The sequence below is a fragment of the Rhodamnia argentea genome, chromosome 5 (assembly GCF_020921035.1).
Source record: "Rhodamnia argentea isolate NSW1041297 chromosome 5, ASM2092103v1, whole genome shotgun sequence".
NCBI lineage: Eukaryota > Viridiplantae > Streptophyta > Magnoliopsida > Myrtales > Myrtaceae > Rhodamnia > Rhodamnia argentea.
The window spans coordinates 4493890-4517364 of record NC_063154.1 but is presented as its reverse complement, the minus strand read 5'-3'; the positions used below and the strand labels follow the sequence as shown (position 1 = coordinate 4517364).

Below are 23475 nucleotides of genomic sequence, written 5' to 3'. Positions count from 1 at the left end.
TTATACATTTCGAAATTGAAGATGGGTGTTCGCAAAACGATGCTATTTTGTTAGATTACCATCCGACGATATCAAATTTTTGAGTATTATTAATGATTTTGCGATATTGTCTTCGCTTTTTTTAATATTTTCGGATGAAGTATGAGCGTAAGTGGACATCGAATTTTTTTTTTCGAGGTACATCAAAATTGAAAAGTGTGTAAATTACTTACTTATTCATGGTTTATTTTATTTTATTTTAATGACCGTCATAAGATGCCGCTTCGTCCTTATTTGTATGGATATTGACGAGCATACTTCTTGCGAGGGTGCAAGCGGACCTGCCACCGCACCTTAATAAGTCCAGGAAATTGCGAATTCTAGAATTCAGCTCACCGTTATTTTTTTTCGCTTCCTCTGTTTTGAAATATGGAAAGACAATATTTTTCTTACTTCCTTTTATTCGACAATTTGAACTATGCACCTTTAACAGTGCAATCTAAATCATGCATCGTTATTTTGTGTAACATTAGATTGGGGTTTAGTGAGCATTAAAAGTGATGGAACGTTGATATCTGTTAGACGAATGGATGGGCCAGGACCACTTAGATCGAAATCGGCTTTGCGTTCCTCGTTTAATTGGCACGGCGAACAATTGGGAAAATCATCCAATCTGTCTTAAATTTGTTGTACGAATGTCCATCCAGCCCTGAACTTTTCAATTTTTGCCAATTTAGTCCTAAACCTTTGTGCGAAATTTTAATGTAGTCCTTCCGGCCAATTTTCTTTGAAAATTTCAATGGCTGTCGTGGTAGTGTAGTCATCGCCGGCCGTCCTACATGGCGCATCGCCACGGAAAATTCTTTTTTTAACTTTTCTTGGACTCCATCCTTATTTGATGATCGCAATCCATACGCGATTCTAGAATTAGTGTAGGACAATTAGTTCGGAAAACCAATTCGTAGAAAATTACTTCGCTCTCACGAACACACTCTATAATTTGCTTTCAATTCACACGGTAGTCGGATGGGATCTTTACTCCCTTCCTTATTTGATGATCGCGCCCCGGATGTGAGCATATCCTAAGCACTTCTTCCATGTAGCCTCGACCCTCGAACCATTCCTTCGACAACCTATGACCAAGTGCCCTTCGAATGTGGGCACAATGCACTCAAAATCACTATGAAGACCATAGGCTACAACTTCTGTCATAGCTGCAAATTTTCGACAGTGAGAGGTAATCACAGATTGGTAGAATTTATGATGATTGAGAAAAATCCTCCCGTGTCCTCTGCGACACGCGACAAAGTCAATTATACCTAGGACATTTTGCAGGATAAGCACGTAAAGATCCCTTTCATAGAAATAAGAAGAGTTCAAATTCGCCGTGGGAATATGGAAATAATGTGCGTGGAGTCACGGCACCGGACCATCAAAATCATTCTCCCCACAAATTGTCACAACAATGGAGGTTGAGGTGGCAATTCATAATAAGGATGATGGGCTTGAACAAGCCAGAGATTTAGCGAGAAGAATTCTACGATGCAAAAGCGACTCGAATGGACACATTTTTTTTTTTTTTAAATGAAGGCTCCGATGGCTGCGGAAAATGAATAATTTGGAAAATATTTTTCTAGAAATGATCGCTTGCATCGCTTGAAATTAATAGTCAATGAATAATATTTTCATTACTAAAAATGATTTATGTCTAAAATTTTTTGTGAATAACGAAAACATTTTACATTAACTCATTTTCCTAAGCGATCCGAACGCCGAAAAATGAAGAAATTTCTTGTACGAATGTCCATTCAGTCCTGAACTTTTCAATTTTTGCCAATTTAGTCCTAAACATTTGCGCAAAATTTTAATGTAGTCCTTCCGACCAATTTTCTCCGAAAATTTCAATGGCTGTCGTGGCAGTGTAGTCATCTGTGGCCATCCTACATGGCGCATCGCCACGGAAAATTCTCTTTTACCTTTTCTTTACTCCTTCCTTATTTGATGATCGCAATCCATACGTGATTCTAGAATTAGTGTAGGACAATTAGTTCGGAAAACCAATTCGTAGAAAATTATTTCGGTCTCACAAACACACTCTATAATTTGCTTTCGATTCACACGGTAGTCGGATGGAGATTGATGATTTATTTCATAAATCATTACAACTTCCTCATATAAATACTTACTACTAAAACGCCTTATATACGAGTCGTGAAAAAAAAAATTGTGAATGAAGTTTTTACAATCCTGGAGAAAACATTTTATATATTTAGCTATGGAAGAAATGATTATTGTCATGAAATGTCATTATCTATCAGAGTATTCTGAGAGCAAAATTTACCGTATAGGTAATCTTGAGGGAGGACGTGGAATATGATCTACGAATCAAGTATCGAATCCAATGATTTCAAAACCTAAGGATACCATGCCCATTTAACGTGACAACCGAACCGAACCTACATGTCTCGTGTACGGGTGAGCATGGTCCGAGTAGGCGGTTCTTACCCTAGAATCGGAAACCACCCGATGACTCCATAGATCCATCGAGAAACCGGACCGGACCAGGTGAGTCCATGGAACCGGTCCCACCAAACTTCACAAATCAAATGGAGATTGAAAACTAGAAATTTTGTGAGTAGATTGAAGATTAGGGATTCGAGCTTATAGCAAATGGAGGCGGCCGAAAGCAAGAGAGTAAGGTGATGAACGGCTAGAGGCGTGGCCGTGAGTCGATGGGAGTCGAGACCATGAGACAATGAGAGCCGAGAGACGAAGATGAAGAAGAAGAGACTGAGGTGAGCACGAGGTATCAAAAGTCCGAGACAAGAGAGAATAGAGACCGAGATGAAAGTGAGAGTTTGAGATAAGATGAGCGAGTTTCAGATTAAGGATTTTTTTTTAATCTTTTTCAAAAAAATTATATATTCTATTGTATATATTACCAGTCCAGTCCGGGTGAAGCGTAGGTGGTGTCACACTTGAAATGGGGAACCGAACCACTTCCCTTAGGAACCATTGGTCCTAGGCCTGTCCAGTCCGGTTCCGGGCGGTCCAAACAATTTCTGGTTCTTTTCCACACCCCTAGTCTTGAGCGATTCCAGGTCAATTTGCATGGGGACCAGGTAGATTCCTGGGTGAAACATTGTGGATTATCGGTTCTACCTTCACCGGTCTTCTACTCTTTTTTTCATTTTCGCTCCATTTGGGTCACAAAAACAAGAAAGGACAGATATGGTTGGTAGAGATAGATATCAAGTTTTCACTATGAAAGAAAAATACCCACCCTTGAATCGATCGCTCATGGTCGTAAATAATACTCATAAACAAATATTGAGAGGGAAAGGAGAACAAACCACCATGTTATCACGTGCAAGGAGTGACCCTTCTCTTGACTCAAATCCCGCATTGGCAAAAGCTTAAAAGCAACCAATCATCCAACTGCTTTCACTCAAAATTAGAAAGTTACTCAACAAGGTTTGCCCGAACTCACCCAAAATTATCGAGCGATATCTTTCAAGTGTTAACTACATGTCTCGTTGAATTATTACTTCAATCGAATCCTATCGAGACGATCGTAACGCATAGGGAAAAACGCCACGTCGACACGTCTAATCGCAAACTTAGACTTGTGTATACAAATTAGTGATGGTACCAAAGAGCCATCGCAGGCCAAATTAAGTACGTGCAACCTTGGCACTTCTCTTTTTGAGGGGAAAAATAGATGCGTCTTTGGGTTTTGACTTTTGCCCTTTAACTCGGTGTGACGATATGGGAGAGTAGGAATTATCCTTTTTTACCCAAAGGCAGGACTAGGAGCCACGCATTGAACCAAATTTTGATCAATGTCCCTAAACACCAGAAGGAAAATGAGCCATTAGGAGGTTGCAAGGAAATTTCCCCGAGTCACTTAAAAGAAGTCTTCTCCCTGGTAACGCCCGAGGCTCGGGCTGTATTGCGTTCGTCTACGGGGTATCGGTCGAGCAAAAAAATTTTGGAATAACTCGCCGAATCGATCAAAAGTAACTCCGCCGAGCGCGATGAGACCATAGACGAAAGAAATTTTATATCAAGTAATAAAGATATAGACTGATCATATTTTTCATTAAATAAATAAAAAAATATCTATAATTATTTAAAATCTTAATTAATGACCGGCTTACTCTCGATTGGCGGGGGATCGTTGGATTCGGAGAGGACAACCAAAGAAAATGATCTTTGTCTTGGGGTTTGGGTTGACTAATTGTAGAGAGGTGGATCCAATTGAACTGATCCAATTGAACTTGGGGAGGGCATTCTTGGGGGGGAATTGAACTGGGGTTTATCTCATTATAAATAATGCTTCCTTTTGACCTATTATCTGTCCCAATCTCCATGTCTTATAATTATATTTTTCTTAATTTATTTGCTGTTTTTCTTTTCCTATTTACAAATTTACTTTCTCTTTTATCTTACCTATACAATTATAAAGTTATTCAGTGACAATGTATTTCCTACATGCATGCTACATCCCATAGGGGCTGGCGTTTACGTCGGCGGCGCCATTCGGCCAAGATTAATCGGATGAATTCAATTGACACGGTTGCAAAAGGTCTAGAACTAAATCGAAAAAAAAAATTAGGACCGGATTTGCATAATTACGATATATTTAGGACTTTTTTTTTTTAATTTTCTCCATTCCATACCATAGAAACTATGGTTATCATTCCTTTATTGACATGGATTGAATTTTTTTATAATTTTTTTCTTTTGTTTTCCATTTTTTTCCTAAACTTGGGGCCGAGGGCTGCAGTGCCCTAGCGGGCCTTAAGTGGAGGGAACATAACTAAAGAAAAGAAAATAAAATTATAAAAAATCATAAAAAAATTCAAAAAATATTAAAATATTTGTCTAAACAAATCAACATCGGTGTTGGCCGATCAAAATTGGTCGGATGAACTGAATTGACACAAACGAAAAATATTTAGGGCTGAATCGGCGCAATTGCAATAAGTTTAGAACTTTTTTGGTAATTCTCTCTCTTTCGGCTTTCAAAGTTTTGATCTTGATTTGGCTTCTATTCTGACTTTGATTTTGTTGAAACTTCGATTTAATTCCAAACTCATTGACAATCAATACTTTGACGATGGGATCGACAGACCAAAATTATATGATAATGCAATCGATATGGAGTGGTCCAGAACACCTGAGCGAAGGTGCTCGAATTGAACTCATCTTCTAATTATGTAATAAATTAATGCCATGCGTCGCCCAAGAACGAAGAGCGTAGAAAGGACACCACCCTTGAACTCAACTTCGCTTTTGATTGTCCTCCAAGAAAGTCCCCTTTGAATCCAGGGCAAAAATGAAGTAAACCTCGTGCCTTCGTTGGGAAGGAAAAAAATAATAATAATATTTGTATCCAGAAGAATTCCATCGGTGGTCATTCAAAAATGACGATTAACATATATTTAGTGCACAAAACTATTCTGGGTCACGACCGCCGGCACGGGCCAGAAATCTGAATTCAACCGATTCATGAAGTTCGTAAGTCGTTCCGTGCATCTCCGAATAGCATAGCATCTGTACTCGTGTCCTTGGATTATACATATGCGCGCGCGCATACTGACTCAATATTTTCTATCTTTAATATAGTTCTAAAACCTTGTTCGTTTGTCTTTTCCATTTTTCTCATGGGATGTATTAAAGTCATTTCAGGGGTATAGTGGTAGGTATTGGGATGATAATTGCTGACGTGGTCGTGATCCATGACTCTCGTCAAAACTCTATTAAATCTCGAAGAATTTTTACATTTTTAACGTAAGATTTTTATTTAGCTCGGATTGAAAGCGTCTTAATGGTCTTTATCTCAATTAAAATACAAAAGACACAGCATCAAACTATTTTTTTTTTCCTTTTGTGAATGAACGTGTGAAATCTTCTGTGGTCGCAAATCCCAGCTTAATGTCAAATGTATTTTCCAAATAAGGTTTCGTTCAGCAACATAATTTTATGCTTTGGTAAAACAGTTTCTCGATCGCGAATGTTAAAATTAATCGAACTATCGTAATAGGATGACCGAAATACATTATTCCAGTCAATCAGAAAGATCAAAAGTTTCTGGAAGTCAAAAAGGAAAAAGTTCAAAAGTTTTGTAATTCAGAATAAAAGATGTCTAATCTATTCTCATGATGATTAATTATAACTGACAGTTCAATGTGGGGAAATTAGCAAAAAAGTCCTAAACTTGTTACAATTGTGTAAATTTAGTCCTAAACTTTTTCTTGCCAATTGAGTCCTAAATCTTTTATATTTGTGTCGGTTAAGTGTATCCAACCAACTTTTGTTAGCCGGCGCTGACATGATAATTTTTATTTATTATTTTAATATTTTTTTCAAATTATCTATTCGTTTTTTTCTTTTTCTTTTTCTTTGTTTTTTCTTCTCCCTCTTTGATCCGGCGACCGGCTAGAGGTGAGGACCGGCGATGTCAAAAAATATATGAAAAATTGTACACGTCAATATCGGCCGGCCAAAGTTGGCTGGATGGACTAAATTGATACAAATGCAAAAAGTGCAGGATTGGATTGACACGGTTGCAATAGGTTTAGGACTTTTTTGGTAATTTTCCCATTCAGCGTGCATGAAAAATAAAATTGAAGAAAAATAAGAAACAAATGAAAGGATAGACGGGAGAAAGCAAAAGGGAGAATTAGAGACTTTTATAGTTACATTAGGTATATATGTTAAATAGCTGACTCTAGTCCGTGGCGATTTTAATTACACATTCCTACGTTCCGCAGCCAATGCAAAAGCAGAAGCAGCAGCCAAATATGACTAGGATTGGCTACATTACCAACTAGCCATATGAATAATAATATGTTTAAGCGTGACTGTCGTGCCGAAAAATCCACGTGGATCCTATGACTAGACCTTCCCCACCAATAGTTTTTTTTTTCTTAATTAAAGTTAAAGCGATTTATGATTTATTAATTACGGAGACACAAGCATGCGACGGCCGATTCTTCTCTCGGAGGATACTTTAATGATGTCCGAAATATGAATGATTCAACTCGAAAGCGATAATTCCACTTCAGAGTTAGTTCCCACGAGCTCCAAAAACAGTAGATAAAAAAAAAATTTGGAGCTCGTGGATAAAAAAGTTGCGTTACCAAACGGAATAAACAATGTCCTCCTTGACTTGCCCTTCTCTTTGTCAATAATAGCTTATGAAAGAAAACCCAATAGAAAATATTAAAATAAAAAAAAAGGTTGAAAGAAAGCTGCCTAAAAAGGAAAAGTCGGGGCAAAAATTGGAATCTAGAAATGCCTCTAACATAATATTCTCTCTCAGTGCTAAAGGATGTACGAGAGATTTTAAACAAATTTGACGCATTTCTAATAGGATTGATTGGTCCGTTTAAGAGTAAAAACACTTGAAAAAGGTTGAAATGTATTTCGTCATTTGACCTTAAAAAATTAACTGCAAATTGTTTATCAGGTGTCCAAAAATTCCTAAACAAATTGCATTTTTATCAATTAAATCCTAAGTCTTTAAGTTATGCCAACTGAGTATAAATTTTTTTACGTTTTGTCAATTTGGTCCATCCAAGCAATTTTGATCAGAAATTGCTAACGTGGATGCTAACCGGCACTAATATGGACAATTTTTAATGGCATTTTAATATATTTTTATTATTTTTTTACAGCTGTTGCTGATAATGTTGCGGGCCAACCATCATCGGCCACAGGCAAAGGGCACGGCAGAGGCAAGGGCGTCATTGTGGCGACATTGTTTTTTGAAATTTTTGAAGTTACAAAACTAGTTATTGATTAACAAAAAATAATGACATTTATGTTAGAATTCGGGGCATAAGCTACAAACGAAGTAAAGCGTAAAAGTGAGAAAAGGAATTCAACACAAGATTTATTACGGTTCACCCTTAAGTTAGAGTTACGTCCAGCAGAGGATTTCACTATAATTAGCATATCACACATCTTTGTCACATCACTCAATTAAGAGCGAAAAAAGAGTATATATAACATTAGCTATTTATAGATCCGAGCCCAAACTACTAATGAAAAAAATATTTGTTCAAATTATAAAAATATTTTGACAGCTTGAGGGCGCTGGCCATGCGACCCCCCGCTCGCTCACCGAGGAGCGGGATCCCCATGCTTTCGATGGAAAGTATGAATCACGTCCAAACATTTTTCCAATTGATAAAGGCTTTTTATTTCGGGTTGCGGTCAAGAGAAAGTGGGCAAACGTAGGGGGCAGGTGGTTTTTGAAAGTTGAAGTTATACGACCAATTACCGATTAATGGCTTTTAATGATTGGATGTTAAACCGAGGTAATGGAATTTCAATTGTCCATTTCAAGAAGGAAAGATTTACAGGCCATTATATTCCTTTTCTTCTAGATTGGGGCAGGGAGCGTCTTCTGATATTGTTAACGAGTGCACGTTTGTGTATGAAATATATATTTTTTAATTTTTTCCTTTTATTACTAAATTATATTTTGCTTTTTATAATTATCGGTAAGTCAGAGAAGAAATCTGACTTCTAAAAAAAAAATTAGTGTCTGCACACTAATTAATTAATAAGCTAAACATATCAATATCTTAATTGCATGACCGATTGCTTCAGTGTGGACCCCACCCTTTGTCAAGGGAGTCTTGTAGCGACGAGCAATGTTTGCCCGGACGCCATGGATTATATGATTGACACATATATGCTACGTGTTGGATAATGTTGGATAACGCTCGATCCGTCAAAATGGGTCGTAAATTTCGCAGGCATAACTTTTCATAGATTTGATTAAATACGGAAATATTTTAGGACTATTGATCGTGTCGTGTATGAGTCGATAGATTTTTCACTACATGGAAATGGGTCAAAAAATGGTGTTAACAGATATCTATTTAGGGCGGATCATTTTTTACCCGACCACGACCCAATCCCGACACATCCGTTTGACGGGTCTATATTACGCCCTCATTTATAACGTCCGATCGCCAGCTATCACATCATTTAATCCCAAACGCACCGATCCGGTTTATCGATCTTCACATGCCCGTCGCCATTTTATTGTGATTCGGTGGCGCATGTTCGAGCATGTAGATGTTAACGAAAAGCGGGTTTCGATAGAAGGTCGAGCTGGATTAGGTTTAACAAGTGATCGTGACATCTAATTCAAAGCAGGAAATAAAAAATAACAAAAATTGGTTTCTGCCTGCGACTTCTTCACCAACTGCGTTTGATTTCAGATTTGAATCACGTCCCGGTTGGTTTGGTGAAGAATTAACCTCAGGCGACATTCGGGGAAGGGTCAAATGTTTTTGCTTCTATTTCTTTAAGTTTTTTTTTTTTGGGGTCGAAAGAGATTTCTTTAAGTTCGAACATGATAATTTTGGATTTATTAGGGTTTCTGCATGCGAAGCGACGTTCTTCGGTACGCGGGCTGCATGTGGGACAGCCGACAAGTTGGCAGATTTTGCTTCTGTTCCCCAGTATTTCCTCGTCATCTTCCATCTTGGTTTCTTTTTCCATGCATGTCGTTTTCCTGTTAATTTCATCACCCTTTTGGAAATAAAAAAAAAAATATTACTTGTTCGACGTGTTTATAGCATCCCTAGATTTAACAAAACCTTGAAAATCGTTACACAGTTATCCTTTTATCTTGATTCGATTTTTTTACTGAGCGAATTGAACAAAGAATCGTAGATCTATTTTATAACGGTTAAATCAGTCATTGATCTTTTAATTGTGCTGATTTAACCTTAAATCTTTTGATAATTTGCCAGTTTAGTACACTAAACTTCTTACTTGTGTCATTCAATCTTGAACATTTTGATAATTTTGAAGCTTGCCAATTTGTTGATATATCTTGTGACGATTTGACGATTTTAGCAGAAAATTTCTAGTCGGTGTCGGTTGTCCTACGAGACGCAACCGACGCCACATAGGATGGCTTGAGGTTGGCGAGGGCGAGCCCAGCCTAACGATGGTGAGGTTGAGCCTCGCATGAGGTTCCTGAACTTTAGCATAATATTTAATATGGCCCATGAACTTTTAATTTATTAAATATGGTTCTTAGACTTTTGGTATATGTTCAATGTAATCCTTCCATTAATTTAAAATCATGGCCAACATTCAACAATTTTATATAGTGTAAAGATCAAATTGAACTTGTACCAAACTTTTATGGACTACATATTGCATGTTGAACTAAAATTCATAGATCACATTGAACAAATTAAAAGTTCAAGAAACGCATTGGACATAAAGCCAAAGTTTAATGACCCATTGTTTTACTTTCCCTTTTGTTTATGAAACTAATGGAAAATCGGCAGTCGTTGGCATTTAAAACATCTCATAAAACGTGATTTCACTCGCTTAACTTCACAAACCTTTGGTGCAAATTGAAGTAAAACCAATTGAGTACTATCTTATTGAAAAAATTATCAAAAAAGTCCTAAATCTTTTGACAACTTATCAATTCAATCCTAAATTTTTCAATTGTGTTAATTTAGTCCTAAACCTTTTAAAAAAATTTCAATTTAATCCTAACTTTTTTGAAGTTTTGCCATTTTAGTCATGAACTTATTATTTGAGTAACCGATCGAAAGGACTAAATTGACAATTCGTTAAAAGGTTTAAGACTAAATTGATATAATTTAAAAGTTTATGGCTGAATTGACAAGTTATCAAAAGGTTTATGACTGAATTGACATAGCCGCAATGGGTTTGGAACTTTGCAGACAATTTTCCCTATCATATTCTATAAGCATATATGCACATGGCTCTTATTTTAATCGATGGTAGCACGACACGCACACATGACATGTATATAAATTAATGAAGTAACACCTGCTGACCTGCCAATCTTGGGATGCAATTTATCAGTTTAATGCATATCTCTGACCATGGTCGTCAAAACGACATCGAACAAAAACAATTAAACTTCGAATATTTTAAGGTTTTATCGCAAAATAAGTTTTCAAATTAAGGACAATTGCGTATTCTGTCCCGGAGGAAGGTGGAACTGGACAGGAGATCCTCACAAGAATTTCGAGATTACACATCGTGGTCGCGTTCATCTTTGCTCTATTCTGCTAGGTTTTGGCGCTACGATTTGATATAATCCCGAGTTTTCATCATCTTATCTTTTGGCCGACGTCGTGCCTCCTCCGCCATGCACGTAAGAATGGGTGTAAAAAGAGGCATCTCACATCACTTATTTACGAGGTTTGTATATTATTTATTTTGGGTTGACCAAAATGGATAAAAGTTAATTTGTTGGAAAATATATTTTGCTTTTTGGCACTTCCAAAAAGATGAAAGGAAAAAAAAAATGTAATGAAGAGTTGCCCTCCCCAAGTCACTTGCATCTCAAACCTGGGCAAGTCCTTAAAAGGCTTAACGGAAAGCTGAAAGTTAAGGGCGCGCATGACAATATTTATGAAGTAGAATTTCTGCTCGAGAAGTGCCGTTTGATAACATAACTTTTAGAGCCACTTGAAGAAGTAAAAAAAAAAAATTTACTTCTCTCCAAAAGTAGCAAAATCAGCTTTTGCTCAGAAGTAGAAGTGGAAAAATTAACTTCTCATTAGAAGTTGATTTTTAGAGCAGAAGTATTGCAATGCGCACCCTAAGCTTATGTAAATCTTTCTCGCGTTTCCCTCGTACCAGGGAAAGAAAAGATAATACGGTAGGAATTTGGGGGAGCTTGAGAGTCGGCCTCGGATCGACATAAAATAAGTCTCAAGATTTGCAGCCCGCCCCCGTTTGGATACAGGCGAAGCCGGTCTCAAGTTGCAATGATCTCTGGGTACTTCGTAACCACGGAACTCACAAAGAGTTGCCTTCCTCAAGTCGCTTGCATCTGCCGGTCGGTCTCATAACTTCTAATCAAATTCACGAGGTCAGCATTTGGACTTTATCCCTTTCTGGGTGATGTTCCAGGATTTGGGTAGGGAAGATCAAAATGGAAAAATTAGAATACAATAAATGATAGTGCGATCCAATTTGGTTGGCTTAGACTTAGCCAAGAGACCTTAGCTTTACCTACTCCTTTTGTAGCTTTTGCACAGGAAAGCACAAGGGCAAAAGGGAAATGCAACTTCTTTTGTTCTATAATAATCTCTCTTATCTATTCAATTTGAAGTCATTCGAGTGCCAAGGCAGATCAGAAGCTTTGAAAAGCACTGAAGATATTATACTTAATTAAACACTAAAATCATGTGCCCAAAAAAAAAAAAATAGATGAAGATGAGAGATTTGGGTAACAGCCTGGCCTTGATCCATCCGAAGTGGTTTGTGCAATTTTGCCTATGCTGTGGCCGACAAAGCATATATGGGGTTGTCATGCAACGGGCTACTTGAACTTGTATCCGTTTGGTTCGCAAAAAATATTTCCTGAAAAATGATCGTTTATGTACCTTACAGAAAATAAATGAGCAAAAAAATGTTTTGATCGTCAACGCAAATGTTTAGACACAAATTATTATCGATGATGGAAATATTTTCCATTGACTAATTTTTCAAGAGCGATACGTGCAATCATTTTTGGAAAAATATTTTTTAAACTACTTATTTTCTGCGAAACAAACGGAGTCAAAAATTATTATAGATGTTGTTACCATGCACTTTCAGGATGATATGCTTCAATTAGTTGATTCCTCCTTTGGAATGAGATTAGTCATATTTATTTGCCAGTTTTCTGTACCCGTCACATATTATTATGTATGTGTTTGTGGGTATGTCCACATAAAAGAAAAGAAAAGAAAAGAAAAATACGATTACTTGAACTGGAATCAAGGGAAACCTCTAAGGAACCCGGTCCGAATAAGAAATGACATTGGAAGCGTAAGCACGAAGAGGATGCTAATTAGATCACAATTTCTAGCAATTTATACATGTAATTGCTCTTCTCAAGGGTCGATGTCTAGCTTGCTTATTTTATTCGCTTTTTCTCTTTTGTTAATTTGTCATGGTTCTTTGTTCCCGAGAACATAATTTGACGATTGACCGGCGGTTTCGCGAGTACCTTAGCCGTGAAGTATTTCGAGTACATGAATAAGTCAGCTCGAAAGGGTCGATCGACCTAGTTTTGTGAGCTCTCTATATGTCTTTGGTGTTTTATAAAGTCAATGACCTAGTTGTTTTGAACAACTACAGCCGATGGCGAAAGATCAATAAAAAAAACAAAGAAACAAACCACGATCTAACAATTCAGAAGAGGTAATTGACTTTGATAGTTTCGGCTAAGCTTCGTTCATAGAGCTGCGTCCACCCGTATATTTCCATGCAATACACCAACATCTAGTTGCAATATCTAACCTGCATCATCTAAGGACGGCGACACATCGATCGGATTTTCTATAGCACACATCGAGCTTTGTCGATAATTCGTCTCTTCACAAACGGCATTTCCAAAAGATCACGGCATCTCTCTTTTTCTCTTTCTCCCGAACGTCGATACGGTGGGCTTTTTATATCGTATATCGAGCTTGTCGATAATTTCATCTCGTTCGAGGAAGGCTTTATTCATTGCTTGACCTTGAACCACTGCATTGCCCTCTCAAATTAATTGGTACCTAACCACCCACAATTTCTAAATTGCGAAGATAAAGAGATTTCTTAAATTAACGTGACGTGCGGTGGGTGGCTCGAGTAGACAAGTCTTAGCATTGTCTGACCGATGTGTGGACGTCGTCCGTTTCGGACACGATCCGAAGGGCCGTCGCCACATGACGACTCGAACAAAGCATACAAAAATGGGGAAGTGGGGCAAGAAAAAGAAGAAGGGACCTGGCCGAGCTCATCTGAGAATTTCCTGCCTGGAGAATGCCTCGTCTGGTCGGGTGCGTATCTTCCAGATTTAAGCTTTGGCTCTCCGTTTCCTCTCTTTGCCTATTCTTGGGATATTCCTCTCTTTAAGTTTAAGCAAGTGGTTCCGATTCAATGTCATCTACCATGCTGAAAAAATCGACGATGATGGCGATGGCGAATGGACTTGCAATGTCGTATGAAAGCCGCCCTCGCTCTGGTTTTGCAAATTAAGTCAACCACACATGTACTGACTTCTAGAAGAACATGCATGTACTGAGGTCGCGCTGTAAAATTTAGGTTCCGTTTGTTTAGCGAAAAATGAATAATTTGAAAAACATAAATCATTGCTTTTTTTCTTATACCTGCATCTGGCATATGAGCCACGATGCCACCACACTGAACAGATTATCAAAGGAGAACGATGCTTTGGCAAGAGAATATTGATATGACCGTGGTAACACAACCCAGAGATGGAGGAGCGTAGGATGCATCCGCAGTCACGATTTGACAGACACCATGTCAGGTTTTCTTTCAAATGGATTTGGAACTCGAGTTTGATCCACTACTGCGTAGTTGCTCGACCAAGTATTTGTACCGAAGCGATGAGCTCGAACCAAGTATTTGTGACAATTGCATCACCCTTCTAAGAAGAAGTGGTGTGAGTTTAGTTGGACCATGTTTGATCCGTAGCTTCAATCCTTCTCTGTTCCATATTCCGAATTGTTTCAAACATATGGGGGCTTGACCATGACATCTAATTCTACACTGAACGGCCCAAGCAAAGGGGAACAGGTTCGATTACCGGTTTACTACATTTCATATGGGCCTGGTCCGACATGTTCAGCCCATTAACCAGGTCTCCTTCCTCTCGAAACAGTTGCACAGAGACCTTGAGTGCACTTCAGATTCGCATTGAAGAAACGAAAGCAGGAAGAGAAACTAATACCCAAAACTCCAGAATGCCATTAGCATGCTTGACAAAGGAACAGATATGTTGTCGTCGAGCACCTCTGTGATTGGAAGAGACTCCACTACCGTCGCCACCAAAGAGATCAATGCGACCCGCTGCAATGTCATTGTCCAGTCCAACTGGAAATACCCAAGAGATGAGAAGTAATGGAGCATCCTACATTGTGAGGGCAAATGTTCCATCGTCAGATTCAAGATGGATATAGACAGAATGAAGTGACATCGAAAGCCAAAGTGCATTGCCAACACACCCCATCGATATTACACAACCGCATATGAACATGGATACACTACCGGCCCAACTCTTTTTTCGGTTATAAGGAAGCTTTTGGGATCCAAATCTCCTCCCAATTATATCAGCAATACCTGCATAGGCAATGTTAGAACCAAGCAATCCAAAGAATAATGAAATCTCCTGTCATCAAGAGAAATGTTTACCATCCCCACCACACATCATCGCCAATGAGATCACCCCCGTTGGGGATTCGCGCCAGTAGACAATAGCGCATAAAATCAGTATCAAAACATAGTATAATGGGCCTCTTAACAATTCCCTGAGAGGCACAGATGACAGAAAAGAAGCTAAGGCAGGATCGCTGATAAAATGATAATGAATTCACTTATCCAGAGGGGGATAAGAGAATCATGAACACAAAATGAGTGAGAGAAAATTTACTGTGGATTTCCTTCTCGGGTGACGGACTTCACAAGTCCTTCATCAGTAGCCAATGAGAACCCATTAACGACGAGCCTTAAGCAATTCGTTAGGGGCACCAAAGAAGCAAAGTAGCGAGCCGCCATGGAGTTGCTATTCTCAGAATTAAAGTTATCAGCTGAAGCATTTTAAAGCTTTCATCATGTGTACACAGTAGAATCAATTTAGTGTGGCTTTGTAAACAAGAGGATTACCTGAAGATAGGCCATGAGGCCATGAAAAGCAACCCGGACAATATGTGGACCAATTTTCTGCTCAGACTCTGCTTCAGTTCAAAAGTTCAACAAAGTCAAAGAGAAAGATCATTCTTGAAAGAGAGTAAGAAACGGGGTTCTCAATCGCTCGAATGTGATTTTGAGGCAGAACATGATCTTCTAAGCTACACTACCACGACTCATACACTGCTGCATATTGTTGAGCGTTACATGAAAGGTGACATTTTTACAGGGGATTTGATAGAAACAACTCATGGATTTACAATTGCAGCTAGTGCAAGCAGCTACAAACCATGAGGACAGAGCAAGCAGAGACATGTGGGAGGGGTTCACACCCTCTGGGAATCATCCCTCTGAAGATCAGCAGCCGTTGGATCATAGATAAATATATCTCGGCCGTCCATCAAAGAGAGGATACCGGACTTTCTCTTCCAAATTTTGGACAGACGAGAAAGAAACAACTAAGGGAAAATGTCGGTGACTTTCATTCACATGAAGCCATTCATGGGGACAATATCTCCATCATTTTCACGCTCTTAAGCTATTTTTCCTTAAACATGGGATCGGCGATATCCAAATCCTAGGTCCCGATAATCAATTCCAATCTCTGAGCGTACGACACAACTGCCCGAGTTCTTGCAGAAATCAAGACACAGCGCACTAATAGATGGACCATACATGAGGAACCATGAAACGCCGGAAGAATTCATCCTGCATTTTCCTTACACATGCATTGAGAGAGAGAGAGAGAGAGAGGCAGGCCTGTTGGATGAGGTTTCGCTGGGTGAGCTTGTCGAACGTGAAGACGAGAGAGTAAGCTCCAGCGAGCACTGCCGCGGTGGCTCCGGCGTCCTGCGCGAGAGCTCCGCCGCCGGAGCCGAGGATGCACCGGCGGAGCGATTTCCGGGACGGGCCATGAGGCTTTGCTCCGACCGCGGTTGGGAAATGCACGGACGAGGAGAAGTGATCAGGAGAGGGAGGCCTGGGGACGGCCAAATGGCGGCGTCGCAAGGCGGAGATGGAGGCGCGGTGGTGGTTAGAGATGGCGAGGGACGAGAGGCTCATCCTTCTCTGCCCCGGTGGACGAGAGTGAGGCCACGGCTCTGAGTGACCGAGAGACAAGGCCGAGTGGCGTCGTTTTGGTCGGGTGGGTTACTCGCTGTTCGGGTCGCTCCATTTTCCGTCTTTCGAAATACGGACCGAACCCATTGACGGTGAAGAAAATGGCCTGGATCCCGGTCCACCGGATCGGATCTATTTGAGCCCTCATACCCACTTGTTTATATGGATCTAGTCCAATGGATTGTAGAATTAGCCCAAATTCGCCGAGCTAAATAAATCATACATGACCCACAATTTTTCATGAGCACTGGCGTCATAACATCCGGTCTACCCATTTGAAGTACGTAATATTAAAATGCCGAGATCGAATGCCAATGCATTTATTCATAAATCACAGAAAATAACGTTCGAGATAATGCTTCATCAAATAAGCCACCCGCAAGGTCAAATTTGGACGATTCGAACGCTGAAAGCAAACGATCTAATCTTAGAATAGCATGATACGTACGGATAGATGCATTAAGGGATTTCACGTTGATTAGGCATGTTAGATGAATCCCTTTATGTAAAATAGAAAGTATTTGTCATATACATTGGTTGAACTACAATACACACTATCAAATTAAGATTTAGGAAGAGACATGGCTCACAGCCCCATCGTCAAATTAGGCTAACACGCAAAAAATGATCGTGTTAATTAGAGTCAAATTAGTTGAAGCAATGTTTGCTTTATGCCAATTGGTAGGAACCTGTTTTCCTTATGCGTTTAGCATCTCTGAAAAATCAATTAGATCGTTAGCTAATTGTGAAAATTACTTAATTTAATTTATACGGTATTTATGCCACTAAATACCAAGTCTTCCGGCGGATAAATCAACCGAATATCCCGTTCGGATATCTTTTCAACCAAAAACGGCACGTCGTTTCCCTCTTCCCACTTCCTCGGTGGTGCCCGCCACTCATTCTTGCATCCCGCAAACCGTTGACCCTAAGTAGCACAAGGTCCGCAAAACGGCGCCGTTCAAGGTTCATGTGGACGATCTCATGTACGCGTACCGATTTACCAGAGTCAGAGCAACTGCCATTTGGGTTTCTCCGCGAATTATTTTCCTCCTCCTCCTCCTCCTGCTTCGAAGCTTGAGTCGGCCATGGAAGGGACGGTGACGTGCGGGTCGTGGATCCGCCGCCCGGAGAACGCAAACCTCGTGGTGCTGGGGAAGTCGCGGCGCAGCGGCTACTCCTCGCCGTCCTCGCTCGAGATCTTCGCCTTCGATCCCAAGTCCACTTCCCTCTCCTCCTCCCCGCTGGTTCGTCTCGTTTTCCGCTAGCGTCCAAGTCTCATTCTGATCGCTGTTTCTCATGTTTTTACTGGTGTGCCGATGCCGTGGCCTGCTTTTTAGGTTGCTCATGTGATCGAGGAAATCGAAGGCGATCCGTTGGCGATCACGGTTCACCCCAACGGAGAGGATATCGTGTGCTTCGCGAGCTCGGGTAGTTGCTTGTGAGTCTCGTTGTTGGCAGATTCTGTCGTGATTTTCCTTTTTCTAGTTTCCCGCGATTTTATAGTTGCAGAGCTCTGTTCACTTTTGGTGCACTCGACCCGGCGCTCGAATGTCGCACTTATCTGACTTGTGAAAGCTTATTCAAACGGTTCAAATTCTTCTTGGGTTTAACTCATGGTCATGCTCGTTTGAACTGTTAATTCCCTCCAATATTTCCTTTTGAAACACATGTGATAGTTCAAATCTTGTTGGGCTAAATTCCCTCGTTTGCTCGTTTTGTGCTTGAATGTCGTGAAAAACCTCGTTATTAGCCATCATTGGAAAGGATGACTTATGTAAAAGATTCCCTGTGAAGTGAGGTGGCACGTTTTTGGGAGTTGGGAACCTTACTGACTGTCTAGATGGATCGTCCCTGTGCATTTGCCGGTCTTTTTCCTGAATCTGCTTTCCTTCTTAAGATTGGAAGTACAGGTTATGTTCCACCATACAAATGGTGACCAAAATGATCCAGTTCTTTATCATGTTAGAGTGATGAGGGCGAAAGGTGGTTGTAGAGGAGCGGCTGTGAAAGGGCGATTCCCCCTTTCCATTGAAGTAGCGCACTGACTAACGACACTACTAGCTAGCCATTATTCACCCAGAAGGAAGAGGGGAAGGAGGGCGGTCTAATCAATTTCTATCAGATTAAGAACATACCACGTCTGTGCCGAATCCTGTATTTTAAGAGAGGCAGCCAATTGGCTTTTCTGAAGGTTAACTTCCTTGGATTGAAAACCAAACCTTGGTCTCGTCCATGACCATTAGTAGCGATAGAAAGAATCCCGGTTCGGAACCAAATCATACAATTACAACGGAATCAGAGGATTATCCTTTTCCTTCAAAATTTCCCCTCATTTTGAACAGTGCTTGCAGTGGCTGGGGGTTGGCTTCATGCAGGCTTATTTCTTTTTCTTTGGTGGAATGCTTTCTCAGTCATTTATTTTTATGACAGTCCAACGGTGAGACCTTTCTGAAGTCTGATTTGCCTACTTGTGGCAGGTTCAGTTCAATTTAAATTTACATTTTGAGGCATCTTTTTTTCTATTCATTAGATATTGACAATAGGATTTTTTGGTTCCCTCTGTCATCTTTTGGGTATACAAGAGGCTTTATAAATGTCAATATCTCAGCCATATATGTCAACTTTGATAGCCACAAAGGTTCTCCTCACTATGGATGTTTGTCTTAAAATTTTGGCCAAGGATGTTTACATTGCTCTCCATTGCACCTATTATATAATCAATTTCTTGTAAAAAGGTCGCCACCTTGCTTATGGGGAGAAAACATGATCGTTGCACCAGTTAGCCACATGACTCGAACAGTTACGTCCTCATACACTGGATTACTTAAACAATTACCATGTTTCCTCTACAGTGCAGGAAAGTGCAGTTGTAGTGTGCCAGGAAGAGTTAATAAGTGTAAATTTATCGTTTTATGCACAGAGCACCATCTCATTATGTATTTTAGCGGATATATAAATTCCTGTGGCCTGCAATTTGGTTATAGGAGCTTATGGAGAGATCTTTTTTTTTTTTTTTTTGGTAAAGACTTCTGGAGAGATCTTGACGCTCACAATTACACATAATTTTATTTTATTTTATTTTTGAATGCGACCCTTTTGGGTTTTGAGGTCAGAGAAGGCTCAACTGGCCTGTCTTTCTAAATGCTTATAATATATCAATAGCTTAACTCACTTACTTAAGTTATACAACTAATCCTATGACATGCAGATCATTTGAATTATCTGCTCAAGAATCAGATTTGAAGCTGCTGATCAAGGAGCTTCCTACTCTTAGAGGGATTGGTCCTCAAAAGTGCATGGCCTTTAGTGTTGATGGATCTAGATTTGCCACTGGTGGAGTGGTGAGCATTTGCTAATCTATCGATGATATTGATGGATATGGCTAGTGGAATATCATATCTACCCTGGGGCTTGATATCTTTTCCTTATCTTTATCATCTGCAGGATGGTCGTCTAAGAATCCTGGAATGGCCTAGTCTGCGCATTATTCTCGATGAACCAAAAGCACACAAAAGCATTAGAGACCTGGATTTTAGGTAGAACCTGGCTCATTTGCTTGATAGTCTTGTTTTGAAGGGGGACACTTTGGTTCGTTTTATAACTTTTATATAGAATGCTAAAAATAATCCACACCAGTATGCCTATAGGAAATTGGAAGTTTGATATCTTCGGATTAATTGCCTACTTTCCATGATATGAATCCTCTTCTCCCTTTGTTGCGCAACAGTCTAGATTCAGAATTTTTGGCTTCAACATCTACTGATGGATCGGCTAGAATATGGAAGGCCGAAGATGGTTTGCCTTGCACTACTTTGAATCGCAGACCTGTATGACTTATTAATTTGAAGGTCCTTGTTTTTAATTTGCACTGTTGGTCCTTTGTTAATTCTGTTGAATATTTTTGCACAGGACGAGAAGATTGAACTGTGTCGGTTCTCTAAGGATGGGACTAAACCCTTTCTATTCTGTACTGTTCAAAAAGGTGCATTAGTTTGTTTCTCTTAGACAAAATATCCTGCCGATTCCAGATTTGGTCATCAGATGCCATTTAGCACTTAAAGGCTTAGTTGTTTTTATACCATGAGTAAGTGGTGTCAAAGCAATTATGGGAAGGGTGGTCATGCTGATGTTACATTCCTTTTTTTTTCTCTGCTAGTTTGTTATGGCAGGTGATTGATAATTTATTTTGTCTGTACTTGGATATTTTATCTTCATTGAGCAGGTGATAAAGCTGTTACTGCTGTCTGGGACATAAGTACATGGAACAAGATTGGGCACAAACGACTCCTCAGAAAGCCTGCTGTTGTAATGTCCATCAGTTTGGATGGAAAATATCTTGCTCAGTAAGGAATTTGAATCTTGCTTTGCCTGGCTGCATTAATAGATATGTGTGGTGCCTTGTTTTTTTGTTTTCTATTTTTTCCCCTTTGCGTGGTTTGAGGGGAGATGAGAAGCAAAGAGTGTAGGCTTTTGAGTATATGCTCACCAAGCACACGCAAGTACTTGGTTCTGTGTAGTTCATGTGTAATACAGAGACGAATTGTTGGTGCGCTTCTCCTGATAAATATTGAATACTTGATCACACCATTTACAGGAGATGTAAAGTGTTAACTGCACACACACTACTTATTGTCACCAAATATTCAAGGCAGTGTCAATGGCATTATACCTGACAGGACCTTGATTTAAACATTCAAGAATTCTTAATACATCTTGTGAGATTTTGTGGAACCATTATCAACATTTAATTATTCTATCATTCCCCCCACCCTTAGTCTGGTCTTTTTGCCTAGTACCAAGCGTGAAAATATATAACTAAGGAGGCAAATAGGTGCCCGAAAAGATTCGAACTTTTGACCTCCTGCTCTAATACCTTGTGAGATTTTATGGGACGATTGCCAACTGTTATAAAGGCTTAAACTGTTTGATGAAAGGCGTGGTTTAACTCTTAATATTCTATCACCCTTTCATAAACCATAAATTGAAAGTCACTTGCACATTCTTGAATAAAGTACAGTGGGCATAGTTAACTGTAGTTACATTACCCAAACAACCATTTAGTTTTTACATCTACTTTTGTTCACCATTATCAGATACTTAGGTGTAATTAATTGCCACTTGGATACCTGCATTTACATTTTGTTTCAATGAACACCTGAACCCCAAACCATGCGCATGTGGTGTCTTGAGAAACTGGATAGTGTTTGATCAGCAACATCTTTAAGAGGGATAGTTAGCTTTGAAAGCTTTTGAAAAGTTTAGTGGTGATCATGGCAAATTGCGGAATCACAGTATTTTGTGATGACGAGTAGACCCATAATCTTCTTTGTAAAAGGTGAAATTAGTGAAATGTCTTCCTGAATTTATAGGGGAAGCAAAGATGGTGATATGTGCGTTATTGAAGTGAAGAAAATGGAGGTTAGCCATTGGAGCAAGAGGCTACACCTGGGAACCTCCCTTACATCACTAGAATTCTGCCCTAGTGAAAGGTAAGCTCCTTAAAGCCTCTTTAAGATGTAGGAGTGAATGCTTACCGGTTTTATTTGTTTTTCTCCATTCTCTACTGAAGAGATTAATTCCCTTAATACTCGAGATGAGAAGTGTTTCACTCAGAGGAAGAATAGATGCTTTAGGTTAGAACTCAATGCAATTGTTTGGTGGATTGGGTAATTGAACATTGTATGTTACTGATGCTTGATAGGTCAGCAGCTGCATCTCTACATTTCTTATTGTCTTGAATAAGGAACGAGCTTCATATTTGCTTGCAGATATTCAGTGATATGCCACTCAGTTAATTGCTGAATGTTGTACAGTGTAATAACTTTTGAGACAGATTTGAGTTATACTAGCGCGATGTGAAATTCAGAACAGTAAATATCCATGTCCTTTTGTCTTTATATCTGAAATGTTGAAATAGTATTTGGCTGCACCGTAACACAGCTAAGTATGTATATTCAGTCTTAATTCATTTGGTTCGTGGGATGAACCTTTTCAGGGTTGTGCTTACGACTTCTGATGAGTGGGGTGTGTTAGTGACCAAGTTAAGCGTTCCTGCTGATTGGAAAGGTGTCTCTCTCTCTCTTTCTCTCTCATTGAGGTATAGATGCATGCAAAGCCTAGGCAGGTGGAAACGTAAAGCTAACCAGTCTCTCCTTTTTCTTATTCGTTTCCATGTGCAGCATGGCAAGTGTATCTACTACTTTTGGGTATGTTTTTGGCATCTCTTGTTGCATTCTACATCTTCTACGAGAACTCCGACTCGTTCTGGAGTTTCCCTCTCGGGAAGGATCAACCTGTAAGATCTAAGATCGACAGTGTTCTGGGAGATCCCAAGTCTGCTGATGATCAAAATATGTGGGGTGAATTTGGGCCATTAGATATGTGAGCGACGTCGTGCTGCAAGCCTCCAGCAGCAGCAGCAGCAGTGGATTGAAAAATACGATTTTGATTATTGTTACACTCTCGCAGTTTTTTTTATTAGGTCTTTTTGGAACAAAATGTCCGTTTGGGCGTGAACAAGCGACATGGGACTGACATCATTGCTTTCATTGTAAAAGTCTCATCGAAGTCGAACTAATCCAGCTATTTGAAAGCGACGAATTTTGATTTTGTCCTTAGCAAGTAGCAAATGGGCACTCTTTTCCCGCCTGCATTTTGGAG

The 23475-nt window shown here is 39.6% G+C and overlaps 3 protein-coding genes across 3 annotated transcripts in view; 1 reads left to right on the top strand and 2 right to left on the bottom strand.

The window, feature by feature from the left end:
- The window catches only part of LOC115749848, a 469397-nt gene that overhangs the window by 375306 nt on the left and 70616 nt on the right, over positions 1–23475 (bottom strand). The window lies entirely within an intron of this gene.
- Positions 14530–16833, bottom strand: LOC115752153 (probable phytol kinase 1, chloroplastic). Its single transcript, XM_030690206.2, has 6 exons — positions 16453–16833; positions 15670–15737; positions 15437–15568; positions 15199–15314; positions 15012–15126; positions 14530–14917 (listed from the first exon to the last, which is right to left on the bottom strand). The coding sequence occupies exons 1-6, from the start codon at positions 16753–16755 to the stop codon at positions 14731–14733; spliced, it is 921 nt and encodes a 306-aa protein (XP_030546066.2). The 5' UTR covers positions 16756–16833; the 3' UTR covers positions 14530–14730.
- Positions 17788–23440, top strand: LOC115752142 (SEC12-like protein 1). Its single transcript, XM_030690194.2, has 10 exons — positions 17788–18059; positions 18153–18253; positions 20024–20156; positions 20260–20351; positions 20543–20642; positions 20725–20797; positions 21038–21158; positions 22185–22304; positions 22811–22881; positions 22995–23440. The coding sequence occupies exons 1-10, from the start codon at positions 17901–17903 to the stop codon at positions 23198–23200; spliced, it is 1176 nt and encodes a 391-aa protein (XP_030546054.1). The 5' UTR covers positions 17788–17900; the 3' UTR covers positions 23201–23440.

Excerpts from the sequence above, each read along its gene's own strand:
- LOC115752153 (XM_030690206.2), bottom strand. The coding sequence starts at position 16,755 with ATGAGCCTCTCGTCCCTCGCCATCTCTAACCACCACCGCGCCTCCATC. Across the intron at positions 15,569-15,669 it reads GCCTCATGGCCTATCTTCAG|CAACTCCATGGCGGCTCGCT; the intron begins GTAATCCTCTTG and ends TTCTGAGAATAG. Across the intron at positions 15,315-15,436 it reads ACCCGAGAAGGAAATCCACA|GGAATTGTTAAGAGGCCCAT; the intron begins GTAAATTTTCTC and ends TGTGCCTCTCAG.
- LOC115752142 (XM_030690194.2), top strand. The coding sequence starts at position 17,901 with ATGGAAGGGACGGTGACGTGCGGGTCGTGGATCCGCCGCCCGGAGAAC. Across the intron at positions 18,254-20,023 it reads GCGAGCTCGGGTAGTTGCTT|ATCATTTGAATTATCTGCTC; the intron begins GTGAGTCTCGTT and ends TATGACATGCAG. Across the intron at positions 21,159-22,184 it reads GATGGAAAATATCTTGCTCA|GGGAAGCAAAGATGGTGATA; the intron begins GTAAGGAATTTG and ends CTGAATTTATAG.